The following is a 14854-nucleotide window of genomic DNA, read 5'->3' on the forward strand; positions in this document are numbered from 1 at the left end:
AATCAAAACTAAAAGCTATGAAACAACAGTGAGAATATAATACCTAGAATTCAGACGTGTGTAAAGTAGCATTGGCACATATTTTCCCATAATTTAGGAATTACTTCAACTATTTAAGAATGACACAAAAACCTTGAGATTCATTTATCTGCATCCTGCTGCCCAATCCCTCTGATGACATCTTTCACAGAGCTTATTTCCAGGATGTAAATCAAATCTCCCAGCAGACTTCATTCCCATTTTTCTTTGCTATGTCACTCAATTAAATTGGTATGACAGGGAGGTGTGCTTGATGCAGATCACGAGCTTGAAGGAATGCTGAGCTGGGCCACCTGCATGCCTTGCTCATGCTGAGAACAGCAGCCAGGTTTGTGGATGTGGTCTTCATACCTCAGCCTCTGCCAGTAAAAAGCAACTCCTGCCCCATCCCCATAAAACCCAGGGGAGACACTTTCAGAAGGGTGGGAGGGGCTACCTACTGCAATTACTTGTCAGACCACCTTCACCTATCTGTGATTTTCCTTTTCTTTTTACAACTTATGATTGGCAGAACAGTTGGATATAATATTGCTGTGGGTTAAATGCCATGCATATGTTGTGGAATGGTCAAGTCAGAGTCGCTAGCTTTTATATCTCCTGAAACTGACCATTTCCTTGTGTTCAGAGCCTACAAACCCCCTCCTCTCTTTTAGCTTGCTACAAAACATGGAATCAGTTATGAACTGCAGTCATTCTAGTGTGCTGTAGAACATTGCTTATGTCACTATCATTATCATTAGTGTATGTATACAGTGTGTGTGTGTGTGTGTGTGTGTGTGTGTGTGTGTGTGTGTGTGTGTTGCACCGTGGCATGCGAGCAGAGGTCTTAGAACAACTTTCAGGATTTGGCTTTCACTCTTTCTGCTGTGGGTCCTGAGGCTAGCACTCAGGTTATCAGGCAGGAAAGTGCTCCTATCCACTGAGCTATCTATCTCTTGGGTCCCATTGCCTGTATTTTTAACAGGTAACATACTAAGTTCTTTAGTATGTATTTCAGACATTTAATTAAGGAAAATTATAGCTCATCCTCCAAGACAGTAGTCTTTTATGTTACAAAAGAATAAAATATTCTAGTTACATGCTTGGAAACCTGTGCTAGAGAAGGCTTTAAACTGCAAATAAAGACCTCCTTTCTCACCCTGTTCCTCGATACCCAAGCAACCACTTTTAATGGTTAATGATAATCCAGATAATATTTTATACTTCTATGAGCATTGATTTTATTTACTTTTTTCACTTAATTCTATATCAACACTACAGATAGGACTTGATGAGTTTCCCAGGGCAACAATGTAAACTAGGTCAGCCTGTTTGGGGTCCCCAAAGTGCAGGCAGGGCCAAGAGATTTAACATGTTAAATCACATTTATTATTTGTGGAAAGATGTTTGAAGTGGATTGATATTATACTTGGGATTTGAAGTGATTCTGATTTTCTAACCACTGACATGTGACCAAAAGTCAGAGATTCCCTCTAAGTTTGGATTCAGAGCAAGTAAGAGCTCTCCTCAGGTGAAGAACAAGAGGTTAAAGGTTAAAAAAAAATCTTAAACAAAGAAATACTACCTGGCACAATGTTTGCATCTATCATGCACACTATTTGGTGCTATGAAGACTCTGGCACAGGTGTGACACAGAAGAGCCTCAGAAATACTGATGCCAAGGGAAGCCGCAGGATGCAGCACATGACTCCACTTACGTGAAACACCCAGAGCAGTTAATTCATAGAGACAGAAAGGAGGCCAGAAGTGGCCAAGGGCTGGAGGGGTGAGGAGCATGGGCAGGTGGACTTCTGTTTCGGGCAAGGAGACATTATAGAGTCGCTGTGTGGGGGAGACACTGCGAATGTTTTCAGCACTGTTGGATTGAGCATTTACATGATTAGGTAGAAATTTTTGCCATATATATTTACCACAATGAAAATGAAGAATGAGAGAGCAAAGAGCCCTGCTTTGGTGACCACACTCTGTATATAAGACACCAGGTGGAGGTGAGAAACAGAGAAGTGAGATGCCTGAGCCAGGATGAACATCAGGATCAGGAGGTCATTTCCCAGAGCGATGTGAGGGTAAAATAAATGAGCTGATGCAGAGGAAGGAATGGTGGAGGATGTGGTCTAGATGAATGGGTAGGAGGGCTCAGCTCTCTCAGGGGTTGGTGTCCAGGACAGCAGGAAAAAAGTCAGGGAGAATGCAGTGTGTCTGAGGGGCTCCTACCAATGGAAGACAGAGGACTTAGGACAATGGACTGAAGATATGATACAATGAGATGGACTGCAGCTGCCTGTGTCCCCAAGGACTGCCAAGGACCCCTGAGCTGGAGAGAGGAGAGAGCCTAACATGCAGAATGCTGGGACAGGAGGGGGACTCAGATCCACATTTTGTGATCATTTCTGGCTGGCTGGGCTCCAGTTAGAGTAGTATGACTTTTCTCTTGCTGTGTAGAAGGGATTTGTTAAAATAAGAAAATAAAACCAAATATTTAAATAGTACAGTTCCTTTGTGATGGTCATGATACCTGACACAGTGTTTTATGAGATACACATCTACCATAAGAAAATATTCTGCTCCCCACAACTCATCTTCTCTTATGAAAAGTTAGAATATGCCATTTATTTAATAGATTCTTCAACAAGGAGTTACTCACCACACACAATCATAAAAACACATCTTATCTTCCCTAATTGTTCGTAATCCCATAAAATATGTCGATAGTGGTTTGAGAATTCAAAGGACTTTTATTATGAAAATATTCTCTCAGAAATGCAATTGAGCCCTAAGCCAGGACCAGCAACAGCTTTTCATAACTAGTGCCTCTATCACCCATTAAAACAGGTTCTGTCTGCAGCAGATAGATGCTATTATAGAGAACCACAGCTGGCCAAGGTGCAGAGAATATGTGACTATGGAGTGCCAGCCCCAGACAGGACATCTATAACATTATCCCTACACCCAAGGTTCAGGGAACATGATGGTCAGAAGGATGGGAAATGTGATGGGCAGAGGACCAGGGTGGTGATTACAAGTGTCTTCTGGGTATGACCGAGATGGTACACCCAAGAACTCTTAATAGCTATAGTTGCCTGCACAAGACCACACAGGTCAACAGTCCAGTACTCACAAGCCGCCATCTCTGGTTGAGGAGTTACAGGTTGTCAATGGCTTCCAAGGGAGGGTCAGCTTTCTTCAGTGACAAGTCTCCTGAATAGACTGAGCATGCCCAAGTGGTCACACCTACATTCATATAATTAGATTTGATATGCATATGTACACACACACACACACACACACACACACACACACACATGCATGCAACAATAAAATAATAGGAGAACATAAATTAGAAACAGGGGTGTAAGGGAGGCACGGGGAAAGTTGGAGATGGGAGGAAGTGGCAGATATAATTAAAATGCGTTGTTCGCATATGAAATTCTGAAGAAAAAGTACCAAAAATACATGTGAGACAAACATAGCATAGGATTTGAAAATCATTTATCAGTTCTCCACGATGAGGAAAACACACCGGCCCACTGTCTTTGAAGCTGAGATCTCACAAGCTCATTACAGCTAGTGGTATGCCACTTAGCACTGTGCATTAAAAACATGAACGGAATGATTTGAATCTCAAGTCGTTTCATGAAACACCTGTCTTGGAAAACGCAGCACACAGAATGAAGGCGGTTCCTGGGCTGTGGAGCTGAGAAGAGGTACTTGAAACATTCCACTCATACAAAGACCACACGCTTACATATCAAAGACTTCCAGTCCTACAGAAAATGACATTCTTGGCTCCAGTTTGACTCTGCCTGATAGTTAGGCGATCATACATCTATCTATGTGCTATAGTTATGTGATCTTATGTCTGTCTACATGATATCATTCCATTTCCAGTCAAGAAAGAAAAGCAAAGTGGAGTGGCATTGGTTCTGTAACATGTAAGGTAGGAAGTGATGCCACAGTTGGAACAGGTGCCAGAAGACGGACCAGGCTGGCCTTGAGCTCTCTGCATGACTCAAGATGAACTTGAACTTCTGATCCTGATGTCACCATCTCCCAAGCCCTGGGATCACACACAGGTACCACCACCTCCAGCTTCAGGTGGTGCCTGTGCCTCAGCTCAGGGTTTCATGCATGCTAGGCAAGCACCCTGCCAACCGGGCTACAACCCCAACTAAGATGGACTTTGGAATGAGGGCAAAGTCATAGCTCCCAGTCACATTAGTGGCAATGTGGGTCAATGAACTGTTCAGTGTGTCCCCTCCACCGAACACACCCAGATGCTGGAACTTACCAGACAGTTTGTCTCTAACCTAAACCAATCACAGCACCTGACAAATGAAGCAGTGACCTGTTTCTCTCCCTGTTTAAATATTAAACTCAGAGATGCCTTTGCTGAACCCATGTTCTCTGTGTTGCAATCCCAGCAGGCTCCAAAGAAAAGTAAATTTTCTTTGGCTGCATTTACTGTTAGTTGCCACCTGCACTCCAACCCTACTCCTCATTTCCTCACATCAGCCCCAAGAACCCATGGTGCATGATAGATCCTCAGTTTGCAAAATGCATTCCATCTCCACCTCTCTATGCAGTTCAAGTTTGCCTGGAACTCTGATAAAATTGCCTCTGCCTCCTGAGTGCTGGGGTTCCAGGCACGCCTGACCTGTTCTACCTTTTTGTACTCCAGATTTCTCTTGCTGAGCACAACTGCAGAGGTCAAAGTGTTTGCAGTTAAGACATGGGAGACTTAGGGGTTTCCAATACTGCTTCCTGGGATAGTTATCCTCATCTTTCTCCCGGCCAGCAGCTGTCAACAGAATTTTCTTCAGTGACCAAAATAGGCCACATCCATATTGTTCAATACAGATAGCAACTGCTATCTGTACTGTGTGACCACTGAGCTCTCAGAATGGGGCTCCTGTAAGGAACCCAACTGTTGATTGTATTTAGTTTTGGTGTAAATGACAGTGTGTGTGCATGTTGAACAGCATAGCCCTAGAAAGAGGTCACAACACTGATGGGCTCTAGCTGGCCTGAGCACGGCAAACATGGCTCTGGCAGGCTTTCTCAGGCTCCCTCTGCCTCGCTAAACTCTTAGGCTATATTCCTAAAGCTAGCCACCAAAGTCTACTTCTTTATTTGGCTACTTCCTCCTCTTGAAGCTTACCACCAGGGTCCAGCTATTAAAGCATTGAAGTCCAGCAATCAAAAGCCCCTTTTTTGTCTACTCTCTAGCATGAGGTTTCCCTTTATAAACTGCCATTTGCATATGGGCCACATCTGTCTCTATGCAGAGGGAGTTCTTTCTTTTTATTAATTAAAACAATCATTTTTAAACGTCACATACCAATCCCAGTTCCCCTCCCTTTCTTCCTCTTGCTCCCCCCATCTTCCTCCCACCCCACCTCACTTCACTCCTCAGAGAGGGTGAGGGTTCCCATGGGGAGTCAATAAGGTCTGTCACTTACACTGAGGCAGGACTAAGGCCCTTCTCCTGTATCTAAGCTGAGCAAGGTATCCCCTCCAAAGGGAACGGGGTTCCAAAAGCCAGTTCATGTGCTAGGGGTAAATCCTGGTTCCACTGTCAGTGGGCCCATAAACTGGCAGGGGTAGTCCTTTGTCCCTTTGGGACAAATGCCCCGTCTCCTTGTCTCCCTTGTTCATTTCTCCCCTTTTCTTCATCCTCTAATCTCCTATCTTTGTGCCCTATTCCCTACCCTTTGTCCCTCTGGGGCAAATAAATCTCCTTGTGTTGAGAACTTGGTCTTGGGGTGCCTTGTGCCTATTTTGGTCCTTTCAAACACCTTTAGAATAAACCCACAAATTCAACAGTGTCTTCAGTGGAGTCTCTTCTGGACTGCTGTGGGCTCTCTGTGCTCACAGAGCTAGCCCGAGAGTCTTCTGTCTGTTTGTGACCACACTGACTTCCTAACACATGAATCAGAGACCTGGGTCTTAACATTGTGAAAGGGTAAAATTCTTTCATATTTGTATTAACTCTTGGTTGCTGTGATAAAATGCATGATCAAGAAAAGTCTAATGGAAAAAAAAAGGTTTTTATTTCGGCTCACTTAGTTGTTGTTTTCCACCTTTAGTTGCATGACCACATCACTTCTGGGCACTGAGTAGAGAGAAGCAGCTTACAGGGGGAGGGGGTCAGGGAAGAGGGAAGAGGATTGGCTTGGGAATAAACCAATCTGTTTCAAAAAGACACCTCCAGGGGCTTCCTTCCTGCAACCAGTCACCACATCTGAGGCCCCATTCAGGTAAGAAATCATCTGTTGATGTAGTTTGTGTCCTTCCACCCAAGCACTCTCAACAGCAACCCTAGCTGGGGACCGAGCCTTCAGCACAGGAACTTTGGGAAGACAGTTCATATCCAAACAAAATAACACTTCCCTTTATTCAGAAAAAATTGACTAGAGATGAGTAGAATGTGCTGGATTATAAAGTATACACTTCAGATCACAGAACAACATCTCTCGAGGAACATTTGTCAATTGACAAACACTTTGCAGAGGAATGGTATTCGGGAACTGGCTTGTACATTTGTGAACAGTCTCTTTAATTAAAACAAATACTCCCCAGAGCTTTCTATCTTGGCACTCCAAGCTGTCTCACAGGCACAAAGTCTATCAAGACTTACTTCCAATCTGCAAATGAGCCAGTCTTAACGTCAGAATTAGATTTTTGGACACATGTCAAATAAACAAGGAATGCATATTTTTGACATTTCCTAGCACTGATTTTCTTTCAAAAATGCCTTTTGATGAGAAATGTTTTATAGATTAAAAATTGACATATCAACATGGAATGGTTCAACTTGTGGCGTGTTTGTAGGTTCAGGCAGTTATGGGAGGTATAGCAGAGCCTGGAGTTCCATGCTCATTGCCTATGTTTAGTAATCCTGAGGGATGCTCGGCTTGTCTAGTGTCTCCTTGAATACATCATGGTGTAAGCCACATTCATTTGGAGTCCAGATTTTAATCCCAATTCTTTAAGGAAGAACAAATGCAACATAGTTGGGAAAACATTTCATTGTAATTGATGCATTTTCTAAAATTGGACTAAGATTTCCTTAAAGAGCATCCAAGGAAACCAGGCATGGTTGTGCATGCCTATGGTCCTAGAAAGGATTTCCTTGGTTACATACTGAGTTTAAGACCAACCTGGACTACATGAGAGCCTGTCTCCCAAACCAGGCTGCACTGGAATGAAAACAAACAGAAGGAAGAGCTAAGAGAACAGTTTCCCTTGTCCTTACATTAGTAAACACCGACTGTCTGCATATGCTTGCTTTTCATTTATAAGGGTGACACATTAATAAAGGGCTCACTACCTTACAGGCTAACTTAAGTTTTCATTCAATCATAATGTAAATCTTTGCATCGTCGGTGACGCCTTTCCTCTATAAAATTGAAAATAAGAGCCACACTCTCATCTCACTAAAATCCCCAATAACACCTTTAGTGCTACTGGTATTGAGCAGTGAGTTCATAGTCACCATTTTCCACATAGATACAAGAGAAGCACACTTTATGTTTTTATGAAGCTAAGTCTTGTGAGGCCTTTCTAGTTTGAGCTACACATTGTGAAGACCTGTTCTGAGGAAAGTAGTGCAAGAAGGTGCTCTTGGCTCAGAGTACTTTGGAGGGGCTGTGTAGGTGAGGGTCCAAGGCACACACTCCACTGTTCCCCCATAACACAGATCTCCACCACACAGGTGCATTTATTAAAGGAAGGCAGAAGGAACTCTTCAGTGCCTAAAGAAAGTTCCTCTCCTTTCCTAGTAGAACACAGTTTTAATAGTCTTTTGTTTTATTTCTTTTTAGCTGCTATTAGGTCTTGTCACTGGATTTCTGATATAAAACAGCAAATTACCCTTTCAAAGTCAAGTGTTGTCAAGATAAAAATATCTCCCAGATACAGTCCAGTCCAAGATAAACCAGATAAGACAATCATATTTGACTTACTGGGGACTCAAGGGGTTTCACTCTCACAGCTTCCTTCATTCCAGGTCAGTGAGTATAGTTCAGTATATTTCATAGTTTGTCCCTATTCTCCAGTGTTAAACATGTCAACATCTTGCACTGGAGTCATAAAAGTTAGTGAGGTAGTTCTGATACATTGCAAGAGGGCCACAGGAAAGAAGAATGAATCACAGGAACTTCTCAGGAAATCAATTAACGATTTCATGAGCCTTAGTAAAAATATGATCAAAACTTTAGATGTGAATAAGGTCATGTTATTTGATCCCCAAATATGCACTTTGCTGAGGTCTGGCAATATAAAACTATTCTATGCTTAGTGAAAACTAAAATCTCAGTGCTCCCAAGAGTAAGAGATGTCATATATCAGCGTGCATGAGCTCTGTTCCAGCTGGGAAGGTAGCCTTTGATAGGTGATTTCTGTAGCACTTCCACATTCCTGATCGACTTTCTGTTCATCTCTACACATAGCATTATATCCTAGGAGTGCTGTTAAAACACTGTGTTATGAAAACACTTGAAGACTTTCTGAAGATATCTTTGTGCATCTAGGTGAACAATTCTAATACTGGGGTAGATGATTGGAGAATAATTGCAGTTTATTCCTATTCTGCATTCTTGAGTCACCCACTCATTTACTCTATGCATATAGAACCTCAGACACATGATTTTACTGTGGAGAAGAATGTAGTCTCAGGATAGCAATACAGAGCCAAATAAGCAATGTAATATTTCAACTTGAATCCTAGGAGGAGGTATCTTCTCTCAAACCATTGTTTACCATAGTAATGAATCTGCCATGACCATCACAGACCTGCCAGGCTATTGCCAGGTAGACCTCCATCATCACATGTGTCAGGATATTTGATCACACTGTGAAAGATGAGACTGTGTTGATAAAATCAGCTGTGGGTCAGGGGGTGGTTCTAGCAACTAGTTGACTGTAATTAGCCACAGAGAGTACCAAGGAGTCAAGACGAAGAGAGAGAGATACATAGAAAAGAGTATGGAGGGACTTGGAGTTTCACAGTCTTCTTGGTTTGGGATAACTGGAGAGATCCTCTCTTGCTGGGTCTCTGGCCAAAAAGGAAGGTCAGCTGGTTGCTTTTTGGCCTCTGTGAGCTAGCAGGTTTTCACCCCAACATCTGACCCCTGAGTCTTTATTGGTAAATAGAATGGTAGAATCTTAGTTAAAAAACTACATTTGGCAGCAGTGGCAGAGCTGGTGATGGTGGGACCAGAAATCCCATGGCCTGAGCAGAGGGGCACTGATTGCAGGGCCACAGGGCTACAGAAGGTAGTTAAAATATCACTAGATTCAGGTGCAGTTGCTAAGTCAATGAAAAACAACAATCACATGCACAGAAATCCTTGTTGTACTGTGTTGCATAATGCTCAACACCCATCTGGTTAGTGACAGAAAGCAGAAAGGCTCAGTAAACCTCATTTTCCAATGGACATAGGTATGTTTTTGAACAACAGAGTCCTACATGCTAATATTACCATCTGTGTTGGAGAAGCCCAAGTCAATCAGAACACCCGAGTCTAGTTTCTTTGGATGGAAACTATACATAGTAAATAGTCATAGGCACACATCGGTGGTCAAATCACTAGCTGATTAACACTGTTGCTAGCCTGGAGCTCAAAGAACATGCACAGGTGGTGCGGCTTGTGAAAATGGGGCTGTGGCACATTGTGATGCATCTCTACTTAATTTGCAAGTTCCATGCCTTGAACCACGGTGTAAACAAATGACATCACTCCCAAGAGTTAGTCAGGAAAAGAAACTTTCAAGCCTAAAATAATGAGTCTAGGATGCAGATCTCTGGTGTAGATAGGGCTTGATGCAGGGCAGATTCCAGACTATGTGGAAGAGTAGAACAAATGAATGTTCTGTTGGCAATTTTCCTTTGGGTAAAGTGTTCAATGAACATTGATGAAGCCTTTGATGATGGTCATTGTTACTGTTCTACTGCTGTGAAGAGACACCTTGACCAAGACAACTTATAAAAGAAAGCACTTAAAATTGGGGGCTTGCTTACAGTTTCGGAAGGTATGCCAACTGCATTATTGTCTTTTTGTGAAAGTTGGAGATTTGAAGCAAAGGGGGAAGATGAAGTCAATCTGTGTCTGCTAAGAAGCTAAAACTATGGGAACCAATGGAAGCTGGAGAGAATGGAAAGACAAGAAAGTCATGCAGGAGGGAGAGGGGAGGAAGAGGGGAGAAAGGGGGAGGAAGAGGGGAGGGAGAGGTCAGAAGCAGCCTTTGCAAACTCATTTTTCCTTTGTTCTCTTTTCAACTTCAAATTGCAAGTGACAGTAGTTTAAAATATACTCATGGGTTCTTTGATAGTTTTCTTTCATGATAAAGCCAAGTTCTCCATCTTTTGAGGGTAGGATGGATCTCACGAGGAGAGTCAAGTTGAAGTGATGGTAAGTGACTTAGAGGAGTAGATCCCACAGGTGCTGTGGGTCCCTCTTTGCTCTCTTATTTGAACCACATGCTCAGAGAAAAGTTAGTTGCAGACTTGGAGACAAACAGCCAAGAACAGGACCCTATGGTGAGGGACCATGCCTTCTGGCAACAGCCAAGGAGGAGCTGAGGTCTTTTGCCTCCAGACATGTGAATGGACAGACAGATCTCCCCAATCTAGTCAAGTCTTTGACAGATGTTCCCATCTTGGCTGTAACCTCATGGGACATCCTGAAGCAGAACCACCCAGCCAAAGCTTTCATTGGTGTCTCCTGACCCCTAGGAGCTCTGGGACATAATAAATGTCATGAGAAATGATGAAATTTGGGGCTATTTGTTATATAACACTAGCTAATGAATACAACCCAACAAATTTACTTCCACAAACAACAAAACAGAACAAGTAAAATGAAAACAAAACTCATATTACCCAGAATTCCAAAGGTCAAAGGGACACCTGAATATAGCCACTTTCTTTGAAGTAAAGTTCGTCCCCAAACTCACATAATCCAAAGGTGCTGAAGCCATTTGGTTGATCTCTAAAGCAATTTCCCAGGCCAGTGAAATAGTTGAGTGGGTAAATAGTTCAGTTTTTGCCACCAAGTCCAAAACTCAGAGGGGGTACATGCTTGACAGATGTTCCCATCTTGGCTGTAACCTCATGGGACATCCTGAAGCAGAACCACCCAGCCAAAGCTTTCATTGGTGACTCCTGACCCCTAGGAGCTCTGGGCTCCTCCTACCCCCTCACCCCCCAGCTCAGAACCCACAGTTGAAGCATAAAACTGACTCCCATAATTTGTCCTCAGATTTCCATAGGTAATTTTAAATTAATTAAATTTAATAAAATTTTTAGAAAGTAATTCCTAATGGTTTGGAGTTAAATACATAGGCTACTCATGACATCACACTGTATAAAAGAAAATAAAAAAAACAAACCCAACCCAAATAATCAAATATATCACTAATGTCTCCAAAACAGGAAATGACTTGAATCCTTCAAAATCCTCAGAGGAAAGTAAGAGACAATGTAAAAATCAAGCCAAAGAGATTACCCACCTCATGAAAAATATTAAAATTCAACTTTATAAAAACAACATTATGACAACAACAGGCAGACATACAAAGTTAGCCATCAGTCTAAAATGATTGTAACTTACTTGAAGAGAAAACATTTGACAAGATTCTGATCCCTAAGTGTGGCAGCCATCTTAGACCATTTGCAATCAGTGACTACACAGTGATGATAGAGACTAAGGCTAGACCATTTGCAATCAGTGTAGACTATACAGAGACTAAGGCTGAGGAGTGTGGCTTGATTTACATGCTTGGATTTGTGTGAGGTCCGCCAACAATCCTTGCTTCCATTCTCATGAAACTATGATTATTAACACCCTGAGGTACCTTCTGCTTGTTGGTTTTCCTTTTGGGCACCATGGCATCTTACTCTTATGTCAACTTCTACTTGCTCTGTGGCACAACCCTGGCTTTGGGGCGGCAACAGAGAACACACAGTGAGCTTTGCTTATACCAACAGATGCTAATACATGTGTAGGCTGAATTTTTTGTTCCACTTGTCTCTCTAGCTGCTCCCAAATAACCACACAGAGACTTATTATTTGTTATAAATGCTTGGCTGATAGATCAGGCTTGTCACTAGCTAACTCTTACACTTTAAATTAACCCATATTGCTTATCTACTCTTTGCCACACGTCAGTACCTTCTTTCAACATGGCAAATTAACCTTGCTTCTTTCTGAGTCTCCATGAGACTCCTCAGACTCCTCTCTTATTTTTCCCAGGATTCTCTTTTTGTGTGCAAGTCCCACCTAACCTCTACCTGCCCGGCTATTGGCCAGACAGCTTCTTTATTAAACCAATCACAGAGACATATATTCATACAGGGTAAAGGTATAGTCTGCACACCTGAACAAATGACTTAACCAAAAGTTAGGCCTGGGTGCTAGGACTCTGCTAACCACACCCTCTTCCAGAAAGCTCCTCATGAATCTGTAATCCTAATAGACATGTTTCCCATCAAAATTCAATAGCATCTCATAAAAGAGGACACTTTTTTTCCTTACTCAGCCTGTTTGAGATTTAATATCAGCATTAGTATCCATTTGCCACTTGAAACTAATTAGTGAGTGTTTGGAGACTGGAATAGCTACCCCTTGATGGATGGAGACATGTGCGGGATCTGCTCTGCTTTGACCTCTCAGAAAGTTTTCTGCTCCTCATTCTGCTTCCCTAACAGGCATCATCAGTGCTGTTTTTTTCATTCCAAAGTGCTTTTACACAACGGATGCATTTTGAGTTTTTCTTCGCTAATCTTCATCTTATTTCTGGAAATGCCAAGGCAAACAGTATTTCTAAACAGCCAGGGTGGGAAACTCACTTCCTCCCTCGCTTTTGCTTTATGTGACCTAGGAGACTTTCTCTCCCTACTGCATCAGTTGGACATGGCAAAGAAAGTGTAAAGTGCTGGCATGGAGGTTCAGCACATCTTAGAATACACACCCCAACAAACAAAGATCAGAATAGATTCACACAACTCCTCCCAAAATAAATACAAACATTTTCATAGGCCAAGTCTGACATAGGGATAAAATTTTTTTCCTGTACATCAGTTCAAATATGTCTGAGCCCAAAAGGAAAACACAAAAAAATCTTAGCACATCTACAAGAGCAAAGGAACACACTTCCAGGCGCCCCTGGGTGTGGTCAGTACTCACCCCGCACCCCAGGCCATTGCCCCCTTCACAGGTGACTTTCCTCTGGCCCTGTTCAGGCAGCAGCCCAGCTCCGCAGCCAGGCCGGGGGCACAGCACGCCGCCCATCTGCAGCACGCACTCCTCGGCGCCATACTGCTGGTACCTATTGTACTGGAGGAAATGGAAGGCCAGGTGAGCACAGATCCTCTAAAGTGAGTTGTTTCTGCCCAACATCCCAGCTGACAAACTTGGGGACTGTGTTCTCAAGTGGATTCGGTGAAGGACACACATTCGGTCATGGGGGTGAGGGAGGACAAGGATGAGGGTATGGGGGTCAAGGTGTGATCTAGTGCTGAGAAACTTTTCCAACTCAAAACCTTTATAGCCAGGCATGGTACCCAATGCCTGTGATCCCAACACTTTCGAGGTAGAGGTGATAGGATTAGGACCTTGGGGCTAGCTTGGGATACAAGAGACTTTTCCTGAAAACTCAGGAAAAAGTGAAGTATTTATTATACATTTTTTTCTTTAGAAAACAGATTTTCCTCATAAATCCAGTGTTCTGTGACACTGTGACCATAGATTGTATTTCATATAACTCTTACGTAACATGTCTGTTGAGTGGTGGGCATTTTCCGTCTTTAAAGGCAATATGTGTGTTTCTATATGAGATTCAATGAGGCTTTATAATCATTTAGAAAACACACTGCACAGTTGCTGACCAGCTGCAAGTTGACGGTGGCTTGAAGAAGAGGACTATCTTCACAAAACAGTCTCCTGTCCTTCTGCTGGATTTCCTTTCCACCAGCTTTAGTAAAACACAGAAGGCAGAGCTGCCACAGTGCACACACCGTTACCTCCAGCCCCACTGACACTACGGTGTCTATAACTTCAACTCCAACCCCATCCTCACCGTTGGCAGCCTCAAGACCTGTGGGGAGAACTTAAGCCAGCCCCTAGGTGCAGTCAAAGCTTCCTGAGCAGGAGTGAAAGGTGGCAGAGACTTCCCCTGCACCAGGAAGAAGATGCAAACAGGTGGGAGAGGGAAGATGCCTGGGGAAGGGGCCTGGGGGAGGGAAAGAGCAGCATTGGGGATAGGGCTCCATCAGAAAAGCGGGGTGTCTGTGTGTGTCCTTCCCCTTCTCCCACAGCCAGGCAAAGGCCTAGGTCTACAGCACCAGATCTTTCCTCTAGCTTGGGACAGTCTCCTGTCCCCACCCCCTAAGGTTGGAGTGGCACCCTCAGGGCAGAGGGGCTCCTGAAAGCTCTGCCTTTATTCCCTTCTGGCTGTCATCCCGCACCACTAGGGGCGCTTTAATCTGGCAGTCTGGAGATAGGTGAAATGTCCCCTCCCGATGTGGGATCCTGGTCTTGGGGTATGATTCTGGAAGACCCAGGCGATGCCCACTTCACTTCTGTCACGGGCCCCCTTTATAGCAGAAGAAAGGGTGACTAAGTTCATTGGAGTTCCCTCTTTCACTTCTGCTGCCTCTGAGAGTCCACCTGTGCCTTTGGGAGTTCCTTCCTTGTTTAGGTTTGGGATGGGTGTTAGGAATGTGTCTTAAGATGGTACTGTGGTGCGTACTATCGTCGGGAGGGGTGGAACAACACCACATGCCATCAGGCAGAACTTACATGGGAAGGAAGTT

General features: G+C 43.4%; 1 protein-coding gene across 3 annotated transcripts in view; it reads right to left on the bottom strand.

Moving 5' to 3' along the window:
* The window catches only part of Prkn (parkin RBR E3 ubiquitin protein ligase), a 1098850-nt gene that overhangs the window by 172934 nt on the left and 911062 nt on the right, over positions 1-14854 (bottom strand). For all 3 annotated transcript variants that reach the window (XM_027401104.2, XM_027401103.2, XM_027401105.2), the window contains one exon: positions 13227-13376. In XM_027401104.2, coding sequence (XP_027256905.1) covers positions 13227-13376 — 150 coding nt within the window. The remainder of the gene's footprint in view (positions 1-13226; positions 13377-14854) is intronic.

This window comes from Cricetulus griseus, chromosome 2 (genome assembly GCF_003668045.3).
Source record: "Cricetulus griseus strain 17A/GY chromosome 2, alternate assembly CriGri-PICRH-1.0, whole genome shotgun sequence".
NCBI lineage: Eukaryota > Metazoa > Chordata > Mammalia > Rodentia > Cricetidae > Cricetulus > Cricetulus griseus.